This window comes from Artibeus jamaicensis, unplaced genomic scaffold (genome assembly GCF_021234435.1).
Source record: "Artibeus jamaicensis isolate MK-2021 breed Jamaican fruit bat unplaced genomic scaffold, CSHL_Jam_final scaffold_612, whole genome shotgun sequence".
NCBI lineage: Eukaryota > Metazoa > Chordata > Mammalia > Chiroptera > Phyllostomidae > Artibeus > Artibeus jamaicensis.
In genome coordinates this window covers 3,585,932-3,606,285 of record NW_026522049.1, presented here as the reverse complement: position 1 = coordinate 3,606,285, position 20,354 = coordinate 3,585,932, and the positions used below count along the sequence as shown (strand labels likewise).

The window sequence follows — 20,354 nt, the reverse complement described above, 5'->3', positions numbered from 1 at the left end:
CTGTAGGGTCCAGTGGCACAGCCTCCCCTCTCACTCAAGCTGGGTACTCAAGGTGTGCCCTTCATGTGGGCTGAGTACACTCCCCTCTTATAGATGAGCCTTGATGGCTGTTGGCAGATCTGTGGGAGGGATTTACCCGGGCCAGTCGGCTGCAAGGACTGGCTGTGACCACTGACCACTAACCTCCACCCTCCACGGAGAACCAGCTGTGCAGGGGCAGGGTGGTGGTGCTCCGACATGGTCTGTAGCTGTCCACTGGGTGCACTGGCCCTGGGGTTTCTCAGGTGGTGCAGGCCAAGGTCAGCTCCGACTTGTGTTTCACTTGGGGCCACCCTTGATTGATCTATAAAGCAATCTGAGATGGCTGCTACTTGTGCTGGGCTTGGGGATTCCCAGGCAAAGCCAAGCTGTGATGCAAAGCTGGTTGCTGCTAGCGTGGAGCCTGGGGCTCACTGGGGCCAGCTGCTGCTGGTTTGAGAGGATTCAGGAAGTTGTGAAGGATGAGCCAAGACCAGCCATTCAAATGGAAAAGCAGCTTAGGTGGGCTTGTCAATTGGGTGAGGTGGAGTCTCAGGGGATCTCCGAGGCGGGCCAAGCCGTGTTAGCCAGATTGATGGAGTCTCAGATATGGCACCAGCTTGCAGGCTCAGTCTGGATGGATGTGGTGTCTTTAATTCCGTAAGTGTCAGGTTTGCATTCAACTCAAGATCTGACGGTTCTGAATGATGGTTGTTCTGTACCACCGCCTGGTTGTAATTTTGATGTGGTTGTGTGAAGAAGACAGCCATGTTTTCCTACACTGCCATCTTGACCAGAAGTCTTTTTTTTTTTTTTAATCCTCACCCAAGGCTATGTTTATTGGGGAGGGAGAGAAACATCGATGAGAAGGAAAAATATCAATCGGTTTCTTCCCATATGCCTGCCGACTGAGGATCAAACCTGTAGCCTAGGTGGGATCGAACCCACAACTTTTTGGCGCATGAGATGACGTTCCAACCAACTGAGCCCCGCCCCCACCTCCCGCACCGGCCAGGCCAAGGCACAATGTCTTGTGTCTTCGTCATACCTGGCTACAGCGGGCATTAAGTGTTTAATGAATGAGTGAATGAATGAAGTAAAGTACCAGTTATTTGGGAGAAAGGCAGGTCATCATCTAGCTGGGCTGGAGAAGAGCTGCTTTTAGAGGAGGTACTGTGCAGGAAGGGAGACTGAATCCAGGCCACAGGGGACCGCGGGGGAAAATGTGAACTTTGCCTGAGCCACATCACACAGCCCCAGGGAGGCGACGTGCTGGCCGGGCAGCAGAGGCCCCCAGCTCTATTGTGGTCGCCGCACCCAGTCGGGCTCCACCCGGCCCCCTAACCAGCACCACAGTCCCCGAGGTCATGCCCCAGCCAACGCCGCCTTCCTGGCTGCCGGGCACAGCTGCCAGCACAGCAGTTCTGCTCAGTCTGTAATTTCACCAAGATCTCCTCCCCAGCCTGACCACTCCTGGCCCTCTGCACTTCAGACAGAGCCGCCTGAGTCAGAGAAGAGGTCTGGCGTCCAGGCCCAGTCCTGCACCTGGGCTGCAGAGCCCGGGCTGAAACGCGCTACCTGGGCGCAGCCCCAGTCCCCTTCGTAGGCTCCTTAGAGCCCAGCACTGTGTAGATGGCGCCCCCTCGTGGCCAGAAGCTGCCATGCACCTTTGTCTTCCTCAACACTGAACATTTGTAAAAAAAAATTTACTTTTTTATCTTTTAAGACTACCTTCTGAAAAGCCAAGCACACAAATAAATTATTTAAATTACACAGCTTGCCATTTCAAGGAATCTCGCAGTTGAGGCTTTTGGGGAAAACGGTTTTAGATTTTTCCCGAAGCCCAAGCAAACGTTCCTGACTCTGATTTCTTTGACTGCGTGTGCGCGGAGGCAGACAGCCGCGAAACTGTTGTTTTCGTTACTTGCCAGCTCTGTGAAGAGTCTCCCCGGGTCAGTATGTTCCGTGTGGTTTACGCAACAGGCCTCCCAGTGTGCTGTGGTTCTCCCAGCTCTCTCTCCGGCCAGACCTCGCCTGCTCCGTGAACTGTAGAAATAAGGAGGTTCCTGTATACACATTCCTCGGCTCTGGAAACTCAGCTTTTCACCTACAGAGAGAGCACTTGTTTACGGCGTAACGCTCGCCCGTTTACCAGCGTTTTTGCCCGTTAGGTCATGCCTTATCTAGTTACTGGCAGTGGCCGCGGTGGTGGTGGTATGTGATGAAGGAGATTCCAGAGCAACACAAGACAGATTCTGCTCTGAGGGGCCTCTCTCTGCCTCAGACACCACATCCACACATGATACAACGTGCAGGCAACCGCAAATCCACGGCAGAGCCCAAACTGAACACGCTCAGGCTGAGAGCAATAATCAGAGTGGGTACAAGGCAGATGGCAGGAGACCTGCTGGACGTACAGTTTTTTTAAAAATATTTTATTTATTAGAGGGGAAGGGAAGGAGAGAGGGAGAGAAATATCAATGTATGGTTGCCTCTAATGCATCCCCTGCTGGGAACTGGCCTGCAACCCAGGCATGTGCCCTGACTGGGAATTGAACCATGATACTCTGGTTTACAGTTCCCGAGCTCAATCCACTGAGCTATACCAGCCAGGGCTTAGACATACAGTTTGAGAGGAGTGTAGAGAAATGCTAGAGCCACAGATGCAGGCCTTGACAGCTGGACTGACGTCCTGGAGGAGGCCAACACCCACACGTCTTTGGAGATACGACCATTCTACCCTGCAAGGCACGGTGGCCCAGCTGGACCTCCTCTGCATGTTGTGTCCATACCAAAGACCCCACACGCCTCACACCTTCCTTTTGGCTGCTGCACGATCAAACATGAACCACTACCGGGGTGCTGGGCCCCCCTGTACACTCTCACGGCTCCTAGCAGCCCTAAGACGTGTGAGGGGAGATCAGAGTACCGCCTGCCAGCAGAACCCTGGGGAGGGTCCCCTGATTACGCCTTTGCCCCGGCCATGCCTGCATCTCAGGAGGCAGCAAACCAAATCCTTCAGATCCTGGTTGCCAACTCCAGAAATCAGGAATCCTCCCTGTCACTGCAGACAACTTAGGCAGGGTTGGCGCAGACCTGCATGCAGGTGGGGCTGCTGTAGACTGGTGCCAGCTGTCCACTGCTCTGACTGCCACCACTCCGGAAGTCTGTCCCAGCCCCGGGGCTCAGCGCAGAGCGCGTGGGTGAGAACACGCCGCACCTGAAACGGTGCTGCCGGGGAGCGGGAGCCAGCTGTCTAACCGCTTCTCAGACAAGGAAGGAATGCTGGGTGTGCAGACTGTGGGATTCCAGGATCCCGCTGGGCCTGTCTGGTCCTCACTGGGGCTTTTTCGAAAGCCAGACAGGAGGCCGATTTACTCACTGATAGCTGGGTGGAGTTCACGGTCGCCGCACAGTTTGGGGCTACTCAGGAACCCTCAAGGGGCTCTCTGAGCAACAAATTCCACAGAAGACAATCAGAAGCACCCAATAGCTAGAGGCAGCGGGACCTCAGGTCAGGTGAGACCCAGGCAGCGTCTCCTGCCAGGACACTGAAGCCCTCAGAGGCAGCCCCTCTCATGCCCGAGAGGACCAAAAATCGCCCTGGGTAGTGCTTTCAAACCTTAGCTCCCTCGGCTGGCCAGTTCCCAGGAGGGACTCTGCCCTTAGGGAAATCCTGTGCCTGTTTGCATCTGGTTCAGCACTGAATAAACCAGGGAGACGCTGTCATAGGGCTTCCGGTTCCCGGACAGAGCTACTTGGCTCTAGAGCTTTGGGGGTGGGAGGGACGTTATTTGGTTCCAGGTAACAGAAACCCTCGGGACATTCATTGACATTCACTAGGAAGCCCCTTCGGCTTCAGGTCACTCGATTCAGCATCGCCATGAGGACGTAAAGGGATTGTGCCGGTTTCCCTTGCAGCATGACAGCGCCTGCTTCTCCACCGCCTCTCCAACAGAACACCTGGTCAGACAGTTCCATTTTTGCCAGTCTGCTGGGTGCAACATGGCACCTCCGAGCTATTTCCCTTTCAATCACTCTTATTATTATGAGAGACGTTAACCATTTTTCCATCTGCTTAAGGGCAGCAACTTTTTCCCCCTTGTCTGTGAACTTTTGTCTCCACCAACGTGGCTCACGTGTCGTTTGGGTTGTTGGTCTTGGGTGCGGGTTCTCCCTGGGTCCCTGCCCTCAACAGAACCAGGGTGACCGCACTGTCCCAGACGTCCAGAGCCCCGGACATGAGGAGCGTTGCTTTCTGTTTGTAGCCGACTTCATTCCAGTTCCCAGCCCCCTGCTCCCTGGCCTGCGTCTTCTACAAATAAGAAGAGATAAAAACTCGCCACCAAACCAAGGCCAGGAACCACCTACCTCCTGGCTTTCGCACTGAGCTCATTGAAGATCTCCACTCCAAAACCGCTGCTGCTTCTCAGGGTGTGGGCCGTGGGGCTGGGGTGGCCGCTACATGCTGATAACATTTCTAACTGACAGTATGTGCTTCAGGACATATTATCTCCTGAAGTCACCCCTTCGTCTCCCCAGAATATTAATCGCCCTGGGTGTGCTCTTTTCTGAACCAAGTGCCCTCAGGGGGACCAGTCCCGCCTTAGGTACCTCCTGGGGTGTGGGGGTCAGCATTCCCTGAAGCATATGGATGCAAGGAAGGGAGGAGGTACCTGGGTGTGGGGGATGGATCTGAGCCTCGGGGAGCAACTTGGGGTCTCACCTGCATGAACCAGTTGCCCAATCATGTGGCCCTAGGACCACACCTGTGCTCCAAGGTTAGAAAAATGTCCTGCCCCTGAGGCAACTGTCATTCACACCCTAATGGATCGTTAGTTATTGATAAGTTATTGATACACGGTCTGTATCTCCCTCAGTGAGGTCAAAGAGATACCTATAGTCCCATAAAGCAAAAACACACTGTCCTTGATGAGCACAGGTGACACTGGCTTCCACACTCCACAAGCACAGGGTCTACCTTTCCCATCGGAGGTATCGCTGATCCCCAGCACCTGATGAGAAATGCTGGCCAGGACAGAGCATTGGGTCTTAGACCTGGACACCTGCTGTCACCTTGACACCCACCCAGTGATCGGGAGGTGTGTGGAGGAGGGGCCTCTGTAATTCCATCTGCTCCCCTCGGACCGGACCGCAATGTACTGGCATCTGCTTCCTGTTTCCTCGCCTCCAGGGCAAGAAACCAGTGTCATGAGGGTCGCGAGGCGGGTCTGGAGCTGGGGCTGTTGAGCCCACGCTGGTTCCCGAGAACCACCACCCCCTTTCCTGGGGCAGCCCACATCGCCGCCACTTCACTCCCGCTCCGCCCAGGGTTGGAGGGCTCCATGGCCTTTTGACCCTGGCCAACCTTCCCGCTCTCGTTCTCCACTGTAATTTTGCAAGGACCGCTGCCCGTGACTCAGCACCCTCTTCCTCGGTAGCCAGGGTATAATTAGTCCGGGCCCAGGGACCTTAATCTTAAATCGCCAGGAGATCCTTTGCAAACGCTGCGGCCCCTCTGGGACCAAGGGGAGAGCGGGCTCCTTGCAGTCGGTGCGTGCGCATGCGCGCAGGCACGCAGCCCTGCTTGCAGGTCCGAAGGCAAAGCCCCATCGCTGACAGGCTCGCATCTTCTGTTGCCTCCACCAGCGTCCCAACCTCGGCCTGCTCTGTCTTTCATCTTCACGGTCAGGCCTGAGCTCAGCGTTCCTTTCAATTTTCCTCCTGGGCGGGATTCCATGGCAATTTTCTATTTCCCCCATTATAAAAAGTCGTATGCGCTCATTAAAGACAAGGTAGAAAATCCAGTTAGGTAGGAAGAGGGAGTAAGAAAACTTAACTCCCTGCCCCATTACAACTCAGCTTAGTTAACATCGCAGCACTTTATGGAAGGTGTTCTGGCAGGTCTCGGTCTTTTTTTTTTTTTTTTTTTTAAGATTATTTATTTATTTTAGACAGAGGGGAAGGAAGGCAGACAGAGAGGGAGGAAAACATCAGTGTGTGGCTGTCTCCCGAGCGCCCCCTACTGGGGACCTGGCCTGCAACCCAGGCATGTGCCCTGACTGGGAATCGAATCCATGACCCTGTGGTTCGCAGGCTGGTGCTCAAGCCACTGAGCCACACCAGCCAGGGCTGTCTTTTTAAATAAATTTATTTAATTGATTTTTAAAGGGGGGGGGTGAACAGGAGGGAGAGAGAGGAAGAAGCATTGATTCATTGTTCCACTCATTTATGCACTCATTGGTTGATTCTTGTATGTTCCCTAACTGGGGATCGAACCCTCAACCTTGGCTAGTGAGACAGTGCTCTAACCAGCTGACCTACTGGGCCAGGGCGCTCATTCTTCTTTGAGTGCCTTCTGTGTAGAATTCCCTTCCACATCTAAGCTCTGTTAACCTTTTGTAGACCCTTCCACAAAACAACCCATTCAATTTGTTCAGAGATTCTCACCTTCGTTTCTTCATTTCTAAGTTTCCCAGCTTTCTATAGGGAACATGAAGTTGTTGTGTTGTCGCAAAAATGCAACCTGGGTGTTATGGGCTGAAGGGGGTCCCTTCAAATTCATGTAACACCCAGTGCCTTGGAATGTGACCGTGTATTTGCAGACAGGGTCTTCACAGAGTTTGGGAGACTGGGTTCGGGGTCCGCGCTTACCTGGGCATGGCGATTCGGATCCCAGCTCGGCTGCTTAGCATTCGCTCGTCTGTAAAACGAGGATAACAAAGCATGGTTATGGGGGCTCAAAACATTAGTGTAGTCAAAGGGCTCACATATTGGAGGGACATTTCTAAACTGCTCTGCCCAGTAAAGTAGCCACATCCAGAAACAGAACCCACCTGATTCAGGGGGAGCGGAGCTCCGAGAAGTGAGCATTCACGTCAGACTTTGAGGACGAGACGGAAAGAGAATGTAGAATAGCTCACTAATAATTTCAAACATCGACTGCATGCTGACATGATAATATTTTGCATTGAGTGGGCTACATAGAATACATTTTCAATTAATTTCACCTTAATTTTTTTTTAATTGTAGAAGAGTTATGCATTTTCCCCCTGGGTCTCTCCCATGTCTACACATGAATAAACTTCTGTTTCATTTTTTTAAAAATATTTTATTTTTTAATTACAGTTGGTATACAATATTATATCACGAAGTGATCACCCCGGTCAATCTAGTGACCATCTGACACCATAGTTATTATGATGTTATCGACTATATCCCTTGTGCTGTACTCTACAACCCCGTGACTATTTTTGTTTTCTTTGTAAAAATAAAATAAAATAAACTGTAGCTAGTAGAATATTTATCATTGCACCACGGCTTGCATTTGTATCATTGTGCATCGGTTAGAACAGTGCCTGGCACGCAGCAACAGACGGAACATTGCCAGAAGGGGCTGCTGGCAGGCTGCCAAGAGGCTGCCCACAGCGGCCTTGACCCTGATACATCCACTCCTGCGGCCCCCAGGTCTGTCCTCAGCCTGGCAGCTGGCCCAGCAGGACCAGGAGCCTGCGCGGCGGACTCGGACTTCTCTGTGTCTCAGGAGAGCAGCGTGAGCACCAGATGGTGAGTGCACAACGCAGTTAGCAGGGTGAGAACAGTTTTGTTTAGGAAAACATCTCCGTCAGCCGCGTGGCTGAGGAAGGGGAGGTACCAGGGGCATCCCCGAAGGGAGGAAGTTAAACACGGGAGGAGTTAAACAACTGTGCAGGGGTTGTGATCAGGAGAGAAGCTGAAAGAAATGAAGGGGAGGCAGGGAGGCCAACATAGTGCGGTACAAGGCCCACAACGCAAGTGACCGTCCTAACCACGTCTAGGGGTGCAGCTCAGTGGCACCGTGGACAGTCACAATGCACCACTATCTCCATCTCCAGAACCGTTTTCACCCCCCCACATGAAAAACCTGTACCAGTGAAACAATGACTCTGCATCCCCTCAGCCCCTGGGGGCCACCATTCTGTCTCCCATGTCTATGAACTTGACTTCTCCAGACATCTTGTACAGGTGGAATCATACAGTGTTTGTCCTTTGGGTCTGGCTTATTTCTCTCGGCAGGATCGCTATGGCAGCCCTGCAGCATCTATGCTGTTTGTATTCACTCGCCGATGAGGCACACGACATCCAGTTTCTCCGCGTCCTCGCAGACAGGTGTTTACTTTAGGTTTCTTCTCTTCTTTTTTTTTTTTTTTTAAGATTGTATTTATTTATCTTTAGGGACAGGGGAACGGAGGGAGGGAGAAAGAGAGAAAGAGAAACAGCAGTGTGTGGTTCTCTCTAGAGCGCCCCTAGAGCGCCCCCTACTGGGGACCTGGCCTGCCACCCAGGCTTGTGCCAGGACTGGAAATTGAACTGGCGACCCTTTGGTTCCCAGTCCAGCGCTCAATCCACTGAGCCGCACCAGCCAGGGCTGCATGTCTGTCTTTACAGCAGTAACACATTGCTTCGATTACTATAGCTCTGCAGTACGTTTTGAACTCAGGAAGAGTGAGGCCTCTGTCCGTGGTGTGGTCTTCCTTCCCAAGACCCTTTTGGCTGTGAAGAATCCCTTGAGATGCTTTATGAATTCTAGGATGGATTTCTCTAGTTCTGAAAAGAAGTCCTTGGGATTTCGGTACCACAGGACTTGCCAAGACCAGGCTCTGCAACATTCCATTCTAAATTCTTCGTTTCCCTGCTACAGACACTCCTCTATCGCCTCAGGCTGCATCCTGGGCCAGGAGAAGTCCCAGCTAAGAGGCAGATGCCCAGGGCAGTTGGGGAGCAGGGCAGACGGAAGACGCAGGGCCAGGGCATGAGAGGCTGGGGCTCTGGAGGTGAGCAGTGTGTGGTTCCGGCTAGGGGGACTGGAAAATGAGCCCACCGGAACCCCGCAAACGGTGAGGAGGGTGCTCGGGGATCCTTCCGCATGTGAGATGGGGTGGGGGCGGGGAGATTCCACTTAGATCCAAACCCAGGGCCTCCCCATCAGGCACATAGGCCTTTGACGTGGCACTTTGTCATGGGCAGACCAAGCCGGAGGCCCAGCCAAGGGAGGAAGGCTGGGTGGGCTTGGATGGTGTCGAGGGACCATCTGGAGCCATCTGGCGACTGGCTTGGCCAGGTGAAGGACATCTCAGCCCGAAGCCCTGCCCCATGGCCCTGCCTGGGTAGACACTGCCACCTTGTGGCTCATTGTTGACTGACCGCCCCTCCTGAAGAAGCTATTTCTCCTGTACCTGCTTATAATCAATCCTACCTTCCCCCAGGGTGCCCGGGGCCGGGGAGGGGGGGGGGCGGAGGAGAAGGAGGGGTGGCGCACAACCAAGACCCCTGTGCTAGAGTGTGGCTGATCCGCACCATTTCAACCCTTCAGTCTCCTCCCACCCACCACCGACTTACCACAACCGTCACCATAACGCCTCTCCAAACACACTCCAGGGTTTGGAGGGTTTGTCTGCCCTCCTTTGCAGGGGGGCCTGGGCTGGGGCCTCACTGTGGCCAGCATATCACTGGAACAAAGGCACCCAGCCCTGTTTCCAGACCTTGTCCACGGTTTCTTTATTTGATGGTCGGTTGGTTTTTTGGGGAGACCCCCGGCCCCTCCCCAGCTATCGTTCCCTCTCATCTGCTAGGTCCCTGTAAAGAGGAGAAGGAGGGGGCGGGTGTCTGTCTGTTTTATCTCAGTGGTTTTTCTCCGCTTCCTTCCCTTCTCTTTCTCTCTCTCTCACCTGAGCTGTGAGCAAACACTCTCCTGGCCCGGGAGAGAATCGCTCTGGTCTGGCCCAGTGCCCTCCATTGGAGCCTCAAACTCAGGGGTGCGGCCCCAATTGTCTGCACCAGCCAGCAGGCACCACCAGGGGCTCCTGGGCGTCTCCTCCGGGTCTCCCCTGCCCCGGGCCCAGCCACGCCCACTGCGGGTCCTCCCTCCGCAGGCCCCCTTGCTGGCTTGAAGACCCCCTTAACAACTCCATGTTTCCGCTTCCACCTTCTCCACAGGCAGACTTGCCCATTGGGCACCCCAGCAATGTGGTTCTTCCCTCCTTGTCCCCCGCTGCCCTGTGCCGTGTGCTTCCAGTTTGGGGTCTGAGGGCCTCAGAGGTCCCCAGGAGCTGAACTGTGAGCTGGAGGCCAGGACTGCTCCCTGCAAGGAGGCGGGAGCGCGTTGGCGGCTGTGCAGCCGGACCCTGCAGGGCTCCCAGACAGCTCTCTGTCCTTGCCACCCTGTCACATATGCTGGGTGCTCGCCCCTAAGGAGACCCGAGGTTGACTCAGGACTTCCGAAGCCGCCCAGACGCATGGATCCCAGCAGAACAGACACACATGAGCCCCTCTGTTCTCACGCTGCTCCACGGGGTGACCGTGAGTAAGTGGGGGTGAGGGGGGAGGCTTAGCAGAGAGAGCCTCCATGGAACTGGGAGGAATCACCCTCTGTCCTGGTGGCTGTCTCCCCAACGGTCAGACCTAGAAGGACCCCGTCCTAGTGACACCCTCCCAGTGGCTGCGCTTGCCAGCCCCTCCGCCCACCACACAGCCTCCCTGGGACGCCTTCCATGGCTGCCCACAGATCCTGCAATAACAGTGCCCTCCCCAGGCCTTCTGGGCCCAGGGTGGGGGGCCCAGCCCTGCCCGCCCCTCGGAGCTCAGCGCCCCAGCCCCGACCCTGGCTCGCCCATTTAAGCCCCAGAATGCTCTTCATGCAGAAGCGGCCTCTTGTCATTCTCTCTGCAGCCCAGACGCCCTCCTCCCCGGGCTCCTCCCACCTTCAGTGGCTTCCCCTGCCCTTTCTGCCCGATCCAGATCCTCAGCCCACTTTCTTCTCCACACCTCTCCCTTCCCGAAGCTTCAGGGGCCCTCACTGGCGTGGGACCCTTCCAAGCCTCCATGCCTAACGTTGTATTCTTTTCTTTAAAAAGCAACCCTCCACCTCAACCTGCCCCAGCCGGGCCAGCCTGACTCTGGGAGCTCCAGGCTGCAGAGGACCTAAACCCATTTGTACACAGAGCACAGGCCCGGCTGCACTGGGGACGTCCTGTGCCTGCCTCTGGCAGGAAGACAGGCTCAGCGTGGCTCCCGCCAGGCTATTTTGACAAGCCCCCACCCCCCCAACCCCCCATCTCCTCAGGCCTGAGTGCCAACAGGGAGCCTTGCCCAGAAATCTCGGTAGCTGCCCTGCTCACCATGCCCCGAATTCAACAGGGGGGGGGGGGGGGCGGTGCTGACTCAGAGCTGGTGTTTGTCCTTCTGGATGCCCCCTGCCTTGACTTCCCCAAATAGACATAAGCATTCCCAGTCGGCAGCCACTGCACTGGGAACTACTCAGCGAGGTCCCTGACCAGGCGGCTCAGTTGGTTGGAGCATTGTCCTGATACACCAAGGTTGTGAGTTCAATCCCCGGGCAGGGCACATACAAGAAACAACCAGTGAAGGTGTGAATAAGTGGGATGGCACATTGATGTTTCTTTCTCTCTCTCATTCAAATCAATCAGTATATATATATATATATATATATATATATATATATATATATATATATAAAAGATTTTATTTATTTTTAGACAGAGGGGAAGGGAAGGAGGGGAGAGAAACATCAGTGCTTGGTTGCCTCTCACACGCCCCTCACTGGGGACCTGGCCTGCAACCCAGGCAGATGCCCTGACTGGGAATTGAACCAGCGACTCTTTAGTTCACAGGCTGGCGCTCAGTCTACTGAGCCACACCAGCCAGGGCCATATATATATATATAAACGCCTCAGTGAGGAGACTAAAAAACCAAGGCGTCTGCAGAGTCTTTCATCTCCTCCCTTTCCAAGCTTTTCTGCAGGGCCCACCCTTCTGTCTACCAGCTTCCTGACACTGACCAGCCCGGCAAGTGCTCACAGCACCCAGGGGTAACTCCCGCCCTGCCCTGTCCTCGGCAGACCCGGCTAATTGATCACAGAACTCTTCCTAGGTGGCTCCTGTGTCACCGCTACCCAGAGATCAGAGAGGAAACCTCTTCCTCCTTCTGAAACCCAGGTCTAAATTATGGAAGAGAGACATCAAGTTCAAAGGCAACGGGCCGATGCTTGCCGTGAATGTCTACAACTAAGCTGACTCCACAGAGGCCAGTTCCAAGGCCGTCTTTTCTGTTTGACCAAGTCAGGGGAGACCTTAGGAGACCACGGCGCCTCGGGGTCCATCACGTGACACAGCAGTGGAGAAATTGCTGACCTGGCTCTGGGAGTCCAAGATCGAGGTGCTGGCTGACGCTGGGTCTGGTTTCCAGGGTGCAGACAGCTGGCGTCTTGAACCCTGACGGGCTGGGAAGAAATCGAGACACCATCATGCAGCTTTTAATGGGGGGGTCAGGGTGAGCTGTCCCTCGAACCTGGAAGGTTCCTCCTGGTGGCAGGAAGGGACGTGAGGAACGAGCCCCATGGCCGCAGAGGGAACCAGCACCCACACTGAAGTCTCAGGATAAGGCTTCTAGGGCAATGGACGCCTGAGGGGACTGTCCCCTTCATAGGTGTCACGTCCTGCTTCAGCTGCCTGTCTTGGCAGCCTCCTCATCCTGTTCTCCCAAACTGGGTGCTACACCCGCCACTAACCTGCTCAGGGGCCCCCACAACCCATCCCCCTCCCTCTCTGCTTTCTCCCTAGAGGCCACCAAGCAGCGACCTCTCTCTGCAGCTTGGACGCCCCAGTGTGTGGGCTCAGTCCCCCCCCCCCCCCCCCCCCCCCCCCCCCCCCCGTCACTGGCACCTTCAGCCTCACCTCTGCCAGCTCCCCTTCCTCCACATACAAATTTGCTAAGGGTATTCCCAGCTCATAAACACAACACAAGACCCCCCAAAAATCCAACCTAAAACCCAGATCCCAAAGCCCTCCCTCTGCCTAGTATCTCTGTCCTGCGTTCTCCTTCTTTTTTAAAACCCTCACCCCAGGGTATGTTTTATTGATTTGAGAGAGAGAGAAATATCCCACGAAGTGACCAGGGATCGAACCCACAATCTTTTGCTGTACAAATGACGATCCAACCAACCGAGCCAGGTGGCCAGGGCTCCTTTCTCCTTGGAAGAGGTCTGCTCCGGGGGACCCCCAGCCCCCCTTCAACCTGCTGCTCTTGGTTCTGCTCCCCCTGCCACAGCCTCCTCACCATCCGGCAGAGAAATGAAAAAACAGCCCCTGCTGGGGCCCCGGACAGCCCCGGGGTGGCTAACTCCAGGGGACATCTTCTGATTTATTTGTCCCTTTTGTAGCTTCCTCACTGTGTTGTGTCCCCAGACGTCTCGCACTTTCTATGACTCTTCTGGGTCTGCTCTTCCTCAGGGGCTCTTAGGGGCTGCTGGTCCCCAGGGTCACACCGAGGATCCCCGCTCCCTCCCCCTCCATCCTCGCAGCCCCGCCTCTCCTTGAGCCGTCTTCTCAAACCCAGGGCTCCCACCACAGCCTCCAGGCTGAGAACACCATGTTGTGAGCCCCGGGTGGGACTAGATGAGTTACATCTATGTCTGCTGTGAGGAGACCATGTGAAGGAAGACAGCTGAGAAAAAAAGGAAAAACCCAGGGCCTCCCACGGGCCTGTGTCCAGGGCTTGTCATCCACACAGCTGGGGTGAGAACAGTGCCCACCTTGGCGGGCTGCGGGGACCCTGCAGCAGGTCCATCCAGAGTAAGCACCCAGTGCGCGTCACCCTCAACAATATGACTGACTGTCTCTGTTATGTGCAAGGGGACAGCCACTGTGAAAAGAACAAGGTGACACTGGGGAACGGTCCTGTGGATCCAAGCTTTGGAGCACACACGGGGGGAGTGGATCTCAGGGTCCAACTGCCCAGGGCTCTCCTGCCCCGAGAACGTGGCTGTCCTGAGACCCAGAGCCCGCAGCGGCCGCTGCCCCGAGGCTGCTGCTCCCCTCTGCCCACCCTGGGCGCCCTCGGCAGAGCCCGGGCTGGAGTGGGGGCAGGTGCAGGTGGACTGGCATGAAACGCAGCTCAGAGCCAAGGAGGGAAAAGGTCACTTTTGGGGCTGTGTCCTGGGCGGGGGAGGGGACACAATTACCAGACACACAAGTGTCTGTCCTGAAGAAGTACCCTCAGCCTGTCCGGGTGCTTGTCCCCCTGCCAGGTGCTGAACTGAACACAAAGGTCACCAGTCCGAGGTAACAGGCTCTAAGAGAGGATCCAAGGGCTGGTTCAGCGCTGGCTGGAGGAGGCTTATCCAGGTGCAGGGAACCAGCTGCCACAGTCTCAGGAATTTTGCAAGCCAGTTGCTAAACACAGCCATGATTAAAAATTTGGTAATAGCCCTGGCCGGGGAGCTCAGTTGGTTAGAGTGGTGTTCTGATACACCCAGGTTTCGGGTTTGATCCCCGGTCGGGGCACCTAGAAGAATTAACCAGTGAATGCATCAGTAAGTGGAACAACAAGCTGAGAATTTAATTTCTAAACAAGTAGAAGTAGAATGTATAATTTCCAAATCGCAGAAGGGGGTAGGGGAGATTAAAGAAATCTTTTTAAGTAAAAAGGAAATCTTTTTTTAATAATATATATTTTGAAGATTTTATTTATTTCCAGAGAGTGGGGAAGGGAGGGAGAGAAACATCGATGTGTGGTTGCCTCTCATGCACCCCCTACTGGGGACCTGGCCCACAACCCAGGCACGTGCCCTGACTGGGAATCGAACCTGTGACCCTTTGGTTTGCAGGCCAGCGCTCAGTCCACTGAGCCACACCAGCCAGGGCAGATTAAAGAAATCTTAATCGATCCAACAGAAAATGGAAGAGGATGTGAAAAGAAGCAAAAAGAATCGTGTCGTATGTAGTCACGATGCTGTACACATTACCTTTACACTGTGTGCCCATGATATCCCAATAAAACTAAGAAAAAAGGAGAAGAAATGGGGGAGAGGTGGGTGGAAAGGGCCTGATACAGGGTGAGAGAAGGTGTCCTGACTCTGGGTGGTGGGCACACAGGGCAACGTGGAGACTCGGTATCAATGTCCACCTGATACCCCGGCCGGTGGCTCAGTTGGCTGAGCATCGTCCCACAAAGGGAAAGGTTGTTGGTCTGTTTGATTCCCGGTCTGGGCACGTGCCTGGGTTTCAGGTCCAGTCCCCGGTCAGGACGCACACGAGAGGCAGCTGAAGGAACTTTTCCTCCTACATCAACGTTTCTCTCGCTCTCCCTCCCTTCTCCTCTCTCAAAAAAATAAGTAAATAAAATCACTCAAAAGAAAAGAAATGAATGTACACCTAACACCTGTATGATCCCATTCACTAGTGCCATCCCAACAAATTTAATTGGGGAAAAAAAAAAGAAAAACATGGCAAGTAGAGAAGGTAAGATGAAGCGATTGAAGTAAGTAAACAGTGTTCGGTGACCCCCTATCCATGCGGAGAGTTTCAATGCGTCTTCAAAGCCAGAGACTTTCAAAGTCTGAGACAAGCTGGGCAGGCCAGCTGCCTTCCAGAGTCTGTTACGGAGACAGCAGCCGGCTACCGGTGGACACAGGCGCCAGAGGAAAACGGAAGCGAACAGCATGAGAAAAGGGGTGTCAGGCAAACACCCACCCAGACAGAGCTGATTGGGCAGCATAAATGTGGTATAAAATAAATCGTAAAGCAAAAAGCACTATGTGTTAGGTATACAGATGATCATTACTTCATGAGAAAAGGAATACTTCACTAGGAAAATATAACAGACGGGAATCTAACACAACAAGATAACTTCAAAATATATTCGGCGCTCCTGGAGGGAATTATCGGACAAAGAGCAGCCCCCCCTGCAACTGCATCGGGGGATTTAATTTCCTTCCTCCAAAACCAACAGATCTCCGGGGCTTGTAAAGACATAAGAACGTCGGTTTGAAGGACACAGTTGACGAGCATGATAATATGAAGGGCAGGGGCCCAACTCTGCATCTTACAACTAGGGCGCTATTTTTTTTCCCGTTTATTTTCAAGAACACACAGAACTCACACGTTTGACCACATGCTGAAACCACAACGGAAGAGTCGACAGTTGCAAAGAAGGCGAAGTCTACAGACAGAGCGCCATGAGACATCCAGTCACTCTGCAGAGGACAGTCCCCAAAACAAGTTAGAAATACCAAGGACAGGACAGACGGACACCTGGGGCCCCATAGTGCCACCCAGCAGAACGACGCAGTCCGTGGAGTCGCCCTGTTAAGAACGTTCAACTCAAATCTAATGATGGAAAAGAAAAGGGGGGAAGTCTTTCCCCAGCTTTTTAGATATTAGGACAGTCTCCACCCCCCTTATCAGAGACCATCTCATTGTTAAAGATCAGCAATACATACCAAAAGCATAAAGTGGAGTATAAAAAAACCGTTTTAATGCATATGAATCAAAGCTCTTTATAGTTCTTCTCTCAAATATCAGTTAAGCATGAATTTAAAATAAATAAGAGGCCCTGGCTGGTGTAGCTCAGTGGATTGAGCACAGGCCTGCAAACCAAAGGGTGGCTGGTTCGATTCCTAGTCGGGGCACATGCCTGGGTTGCCAGACAGGCCAGGTGCCCAGTGGGGGGAGTGTGAGAGGCAACCACACATTGATGTTTCTTTCCCTCCTTCCTGTCTAAAAATAAATAAATAAAATCTTAAAAAAAAGAGAGAGAGAGAGAGCAATGTCCAGAGGGCTCTGAGCACAGGAGCTTCTGTCCTGATGCTTATGACTAATGAGGGACATGGCTACCACTCAGGAAAATCCACGGGTGGTAGGAGCTCTGGGCCAGGAATATGGGCAAAGACCAACTATACTCCTACAGCTCAACCTTCTCAGGAGGTAGGCGTGGCAGGGACCGATAGGCTTGAGTCTCAGAATCACCTTGACAGAGCGTCAAAGCAGTTCTGTTTCAGGAGACAACATGTTTGTTCACTCGGGCTACAGCTGAAGGACGGTGAGAGCCAAGAAATGCTGTACGCTGTTCAGATGGTATTGTATCAGGCAGTGGAGACCTACTGCAAACACCTGACTGCAAGCAACTGCTGGGGGGGAGGGGGAGGGAGGTGGGGAGGGAGCAGCCGAGGGCTGGCCGGGAAATCACTGTGGAGACGACCACAAATAGCTCCGAGATCAGCACCTTCCCCACAGCCTGCCCTGCCCCCTAAGGCTCTGATTTTCTAATAATGGCAACACCATTCTTCCTGCCCCAGGGACACACCTCTGAGTCACGAGGCACAGGCTTCTCCCCAGGGATCTGCCCATTCCATCTCGATGCCGTCTCTGAGTCTTGCCCTCTTGGGGTCCTCCTAGAATGCTCTGTCCGGCCCCCCGCTCCTGGCTCTGGCACACTGGCCTTCCTTTCTTCCCCACGCCTGATACCCCAACGCCCCTGCACTGCTGCTGCCAGATGTTACCCCTGCCCACAAACACCCCACACAACGAAGGCCCTGGAGTGTCTGTCTTGATGAAATGCCAGTCCCGCACCTCTCCTGGCTGCAGACCTTAAAGATGCTTGAAAAGCCAGCCTGATGGGCGTCCCCCATCAGGGGTGACTTTCCCTTTGCCAGATGCCTGACGTGTTACCTAAACTCCTCCTGGGACACGTGCCTGCTCCGTGCTGACCGCGTGGACGTGCGTCTGGCTCCTCCAGGGGAGGGACGGAGTGACGGGCGTCTTTGTGCCTTCCCAGGGGACTCACCCCTGACCCAAACTCAGTGACTGGTTGGGATTTGATCGCGAAGGTGGAAGGCAGGGACGTTCCCATTCTGCTGAGCACACCGGAGGATCCAAGCACCTTTTCTTTAAACTCCGTCTGTCTCTGGAGTGGTTTTCTGGGCTGCCACCCCCAGGAATTCCAAAAAGTGCATTACATAAGGGCTCTGGCTTCCCTCCCTTTCTCTGTCAAAGAGCAATGATTTGTCCTGGCTGCTGTGGCTCAGTGGATCGAGTGCCCGCCTGCGAACCAAGAGGTTGCTGGTTCAATTCCCAGCCAGGGCACATGCCTGGGTTGCCAGAAGCAACCACACATCGATGTTTCTCTCCCTCTCTTTCTCCTTCCCTTCCCTTCTCTCTAAAAATAAAAAATAAATTTTATATATTTATATATATATTTTTAAAAGAGCTGTGATCTAGACTTCTGCCGAGATGGAGGCATAGGTGGATAAGCCGTGCCTTCTCACTAAACCAAGTTTAGAGACAACTAAATATTAGCAACAGAAAACACAGCCAGAACACAGAAAATTGAACTTTTCGGAAGTCTGTTAACAACAAATGCTTCAGACTGACCGGTAAGAGGGGCGAAACCAGCAGCTGGAGGAGCGGGATTGCACAGGAAAACTTGGTCAGACGGACTCAAGCGTGTGGAATCCAGGCGCAGGGTTGGACCTAGTGAGAGACCCAGCGACCTCGGGGAAACAGCGAGGGAGCAGGGTTGCGGTTGACTGTGGTCTCACATTTGTGCGTGGATAGACAAGAGAGGGAGTGGGCGATTGGACGGGACCCAGCGGGTCCCCTCAGCGAGCAGCAGCGGAGGGTGCCGCCATTTCCCCGCTCTGACCCCGCCCCCACATGCAGCGTCACAACCCAGCGACCTGGGAGTCCAAGGCGGCGCTCCTCACACTTAAAGGGCCCGAACAGACCAAAAATGGCTCAAGAAGATCTCAAAGCCCCAGAGCCTATAAATCTAAGCGATGAAGGAATAGCAAAACTCTCAGACGCACAGTTTAAAACACTGGTCATCAGGATCCTCACAGAACTGGTTGATTATAGCCACAAATTAGACAAACATATGAAGGCAAAACTAATTGAAATGAATGGAATTGCACAGGAAACCAATAGCGATGAAAAGGAAACTGGGACTCAAATCAATGGAGTGGACCAGAAGGAAGCAAATAATGGCCAAACGGAAAAGAGTCAAGAAGCAAGAATTCAAAAAAATGAGGAGAGTCTTAGGAACCTCTAGGACATCTTTAAATGCTCCAACATCTGAATTATAGGGGTACCAGAAGGGGGAAAGGAACAGCCACCAGTGGAAAACTTATTTGAACAAATAATAAAGGAGAATTTCCCCAATCTGGCAAAGGAAATAGACTTCCAGGAAATCCAGGAAGCTCAGAGAGTCCCAAAGAAGTCGGACCCAAGAAGAAACACACCAAGGCACATCATCATTACATTAGCCAAGATTAAAATGAAGGAGAGAATCCTAGAAGCAGCAAGAGCTAAGGGGACAGTCACCTACAAAGGAGTTCCCATCAGACTGTCAGCTGATTTCTCAAAAGAGACCTTACAGGCAAGAAGGGGCTGGAAAGAGGCATTCCAAGTCATGAAATCCAAAGACCTACATCCAAGATTGCTCTATCCAGCAAAACTTTCATTTAGAATGGAAGGACAGATAAGGTGCTTCTCAGATAAGATCAAATTCAAGGAGTTCATCATCACCAAGCCCTTATTATATGAAATGTTAAAGGGACTTATCGAAGAAAAAGAAGTTAAAGAAACATGAACAGTGAAAGGACAGCAAACTCACAGTTGTTAACAACCACACCTAAAACAAAAGCAAACTAAAAGGACAGCTAGATCAGGAGTGGAAATATAGAAATGAAGATCTCAAGGAGGGTTAGCAACCGGGGAATGGGAGGAGGAGAAGGGGGGAGAAGGTACAGAAAATAAGTAGCATAGACAGTAGATAGAAAATAGATGGGGGGCAAGAATAGCATGGGAAATCTAGAATCTAAAGAACTTGAGACACATGGACATAAACTAAAGGGGGGGTAATGGTGGGGATGGGGGGTAGGGTGGAGGGGAATGAAGGGGGGGTATAGAATAACTGTAACAGCATAATCAATAAAAAAATTTAAAAAAATAAAAGAGCTGTGATCTATATATGGGTATGAAGGAGAGATCTACTATTTGTTAGCTGTGTGACTTGGAGCAAGTGTCCTGACCTCTCTGAGCCAATGGAGCTGACACCAGTTGCCTCGCCCAACAGGCACTGTATGAGGAAGGCCGGCTTGGGACTGGAGCCCCAGGAGGTAGGCAGTGAGGGGCAGTTTAACCAGGACTTCGCTTCTTCTACTGCCCTGGGCTGCTGCTGTGCCTGCAGAGAATTCACGTGCCCGCCCCACCCCCCCACGCCTTCCCCTGCCCCGCCCCCTCCCGATCCCTCGCAGGCAAAGGCCAAAGGTCAGATTCTGGATCACCCTGAGGCTTCGGTACTGCCTCCGATATACCAGGCAAACATGTGGAGGAGCAGATGCGCCCCTGGGGATGATGGGCGGCAATTTCTTTATGAACGTTTCAGAAGTTGGTCGCGCGGCCCTGGCCCCTGTGCTTCAGTGGGTTGAGCATCCTCCTGCGATTGGAAAGGTCGCAGGTTTGATCCCTGGCCAAGGCGTATGCCTGGGTTACACATACCA

General features: G+C 53.3%; 1 protein-coding gene across 2 annotated transcripts in view; it reads right to left on the bottom strand.

Annotated features, from left to right (window-relative positions):
- SEMA4B (semaphorin 4B) overlaps nt 1-20,354 on the bottom strand; it is a 67,058-nt gene that overhangs the window by 45,337 nt on the left and 1,367 nt on the right. The window contains exons 2-3 of one of the 2 annotated variants that reach the window (XM_053658924.1): nt 12,208-12,296; nt 6,673-6,721 (exon numbers count right to left, since the gene is read on the bottom strand). In XM_053658924.1, coding sequence (XP_053514899.1) covers nt 6,673-6,713 — 41 coding nt within the window. In that variant the 5' untranslated portion in view covers nt 6,714-6,721; nt 12,208-12,296. Of the gene's footprint in view, nt 1-6,672; nt 6,722-6,854; nt 6,904-12,207; nt 12,297-20,354 lie in introns of those variants that run through there. The other variant, XM_053658925.1, reaches the window with a different exon arrangement.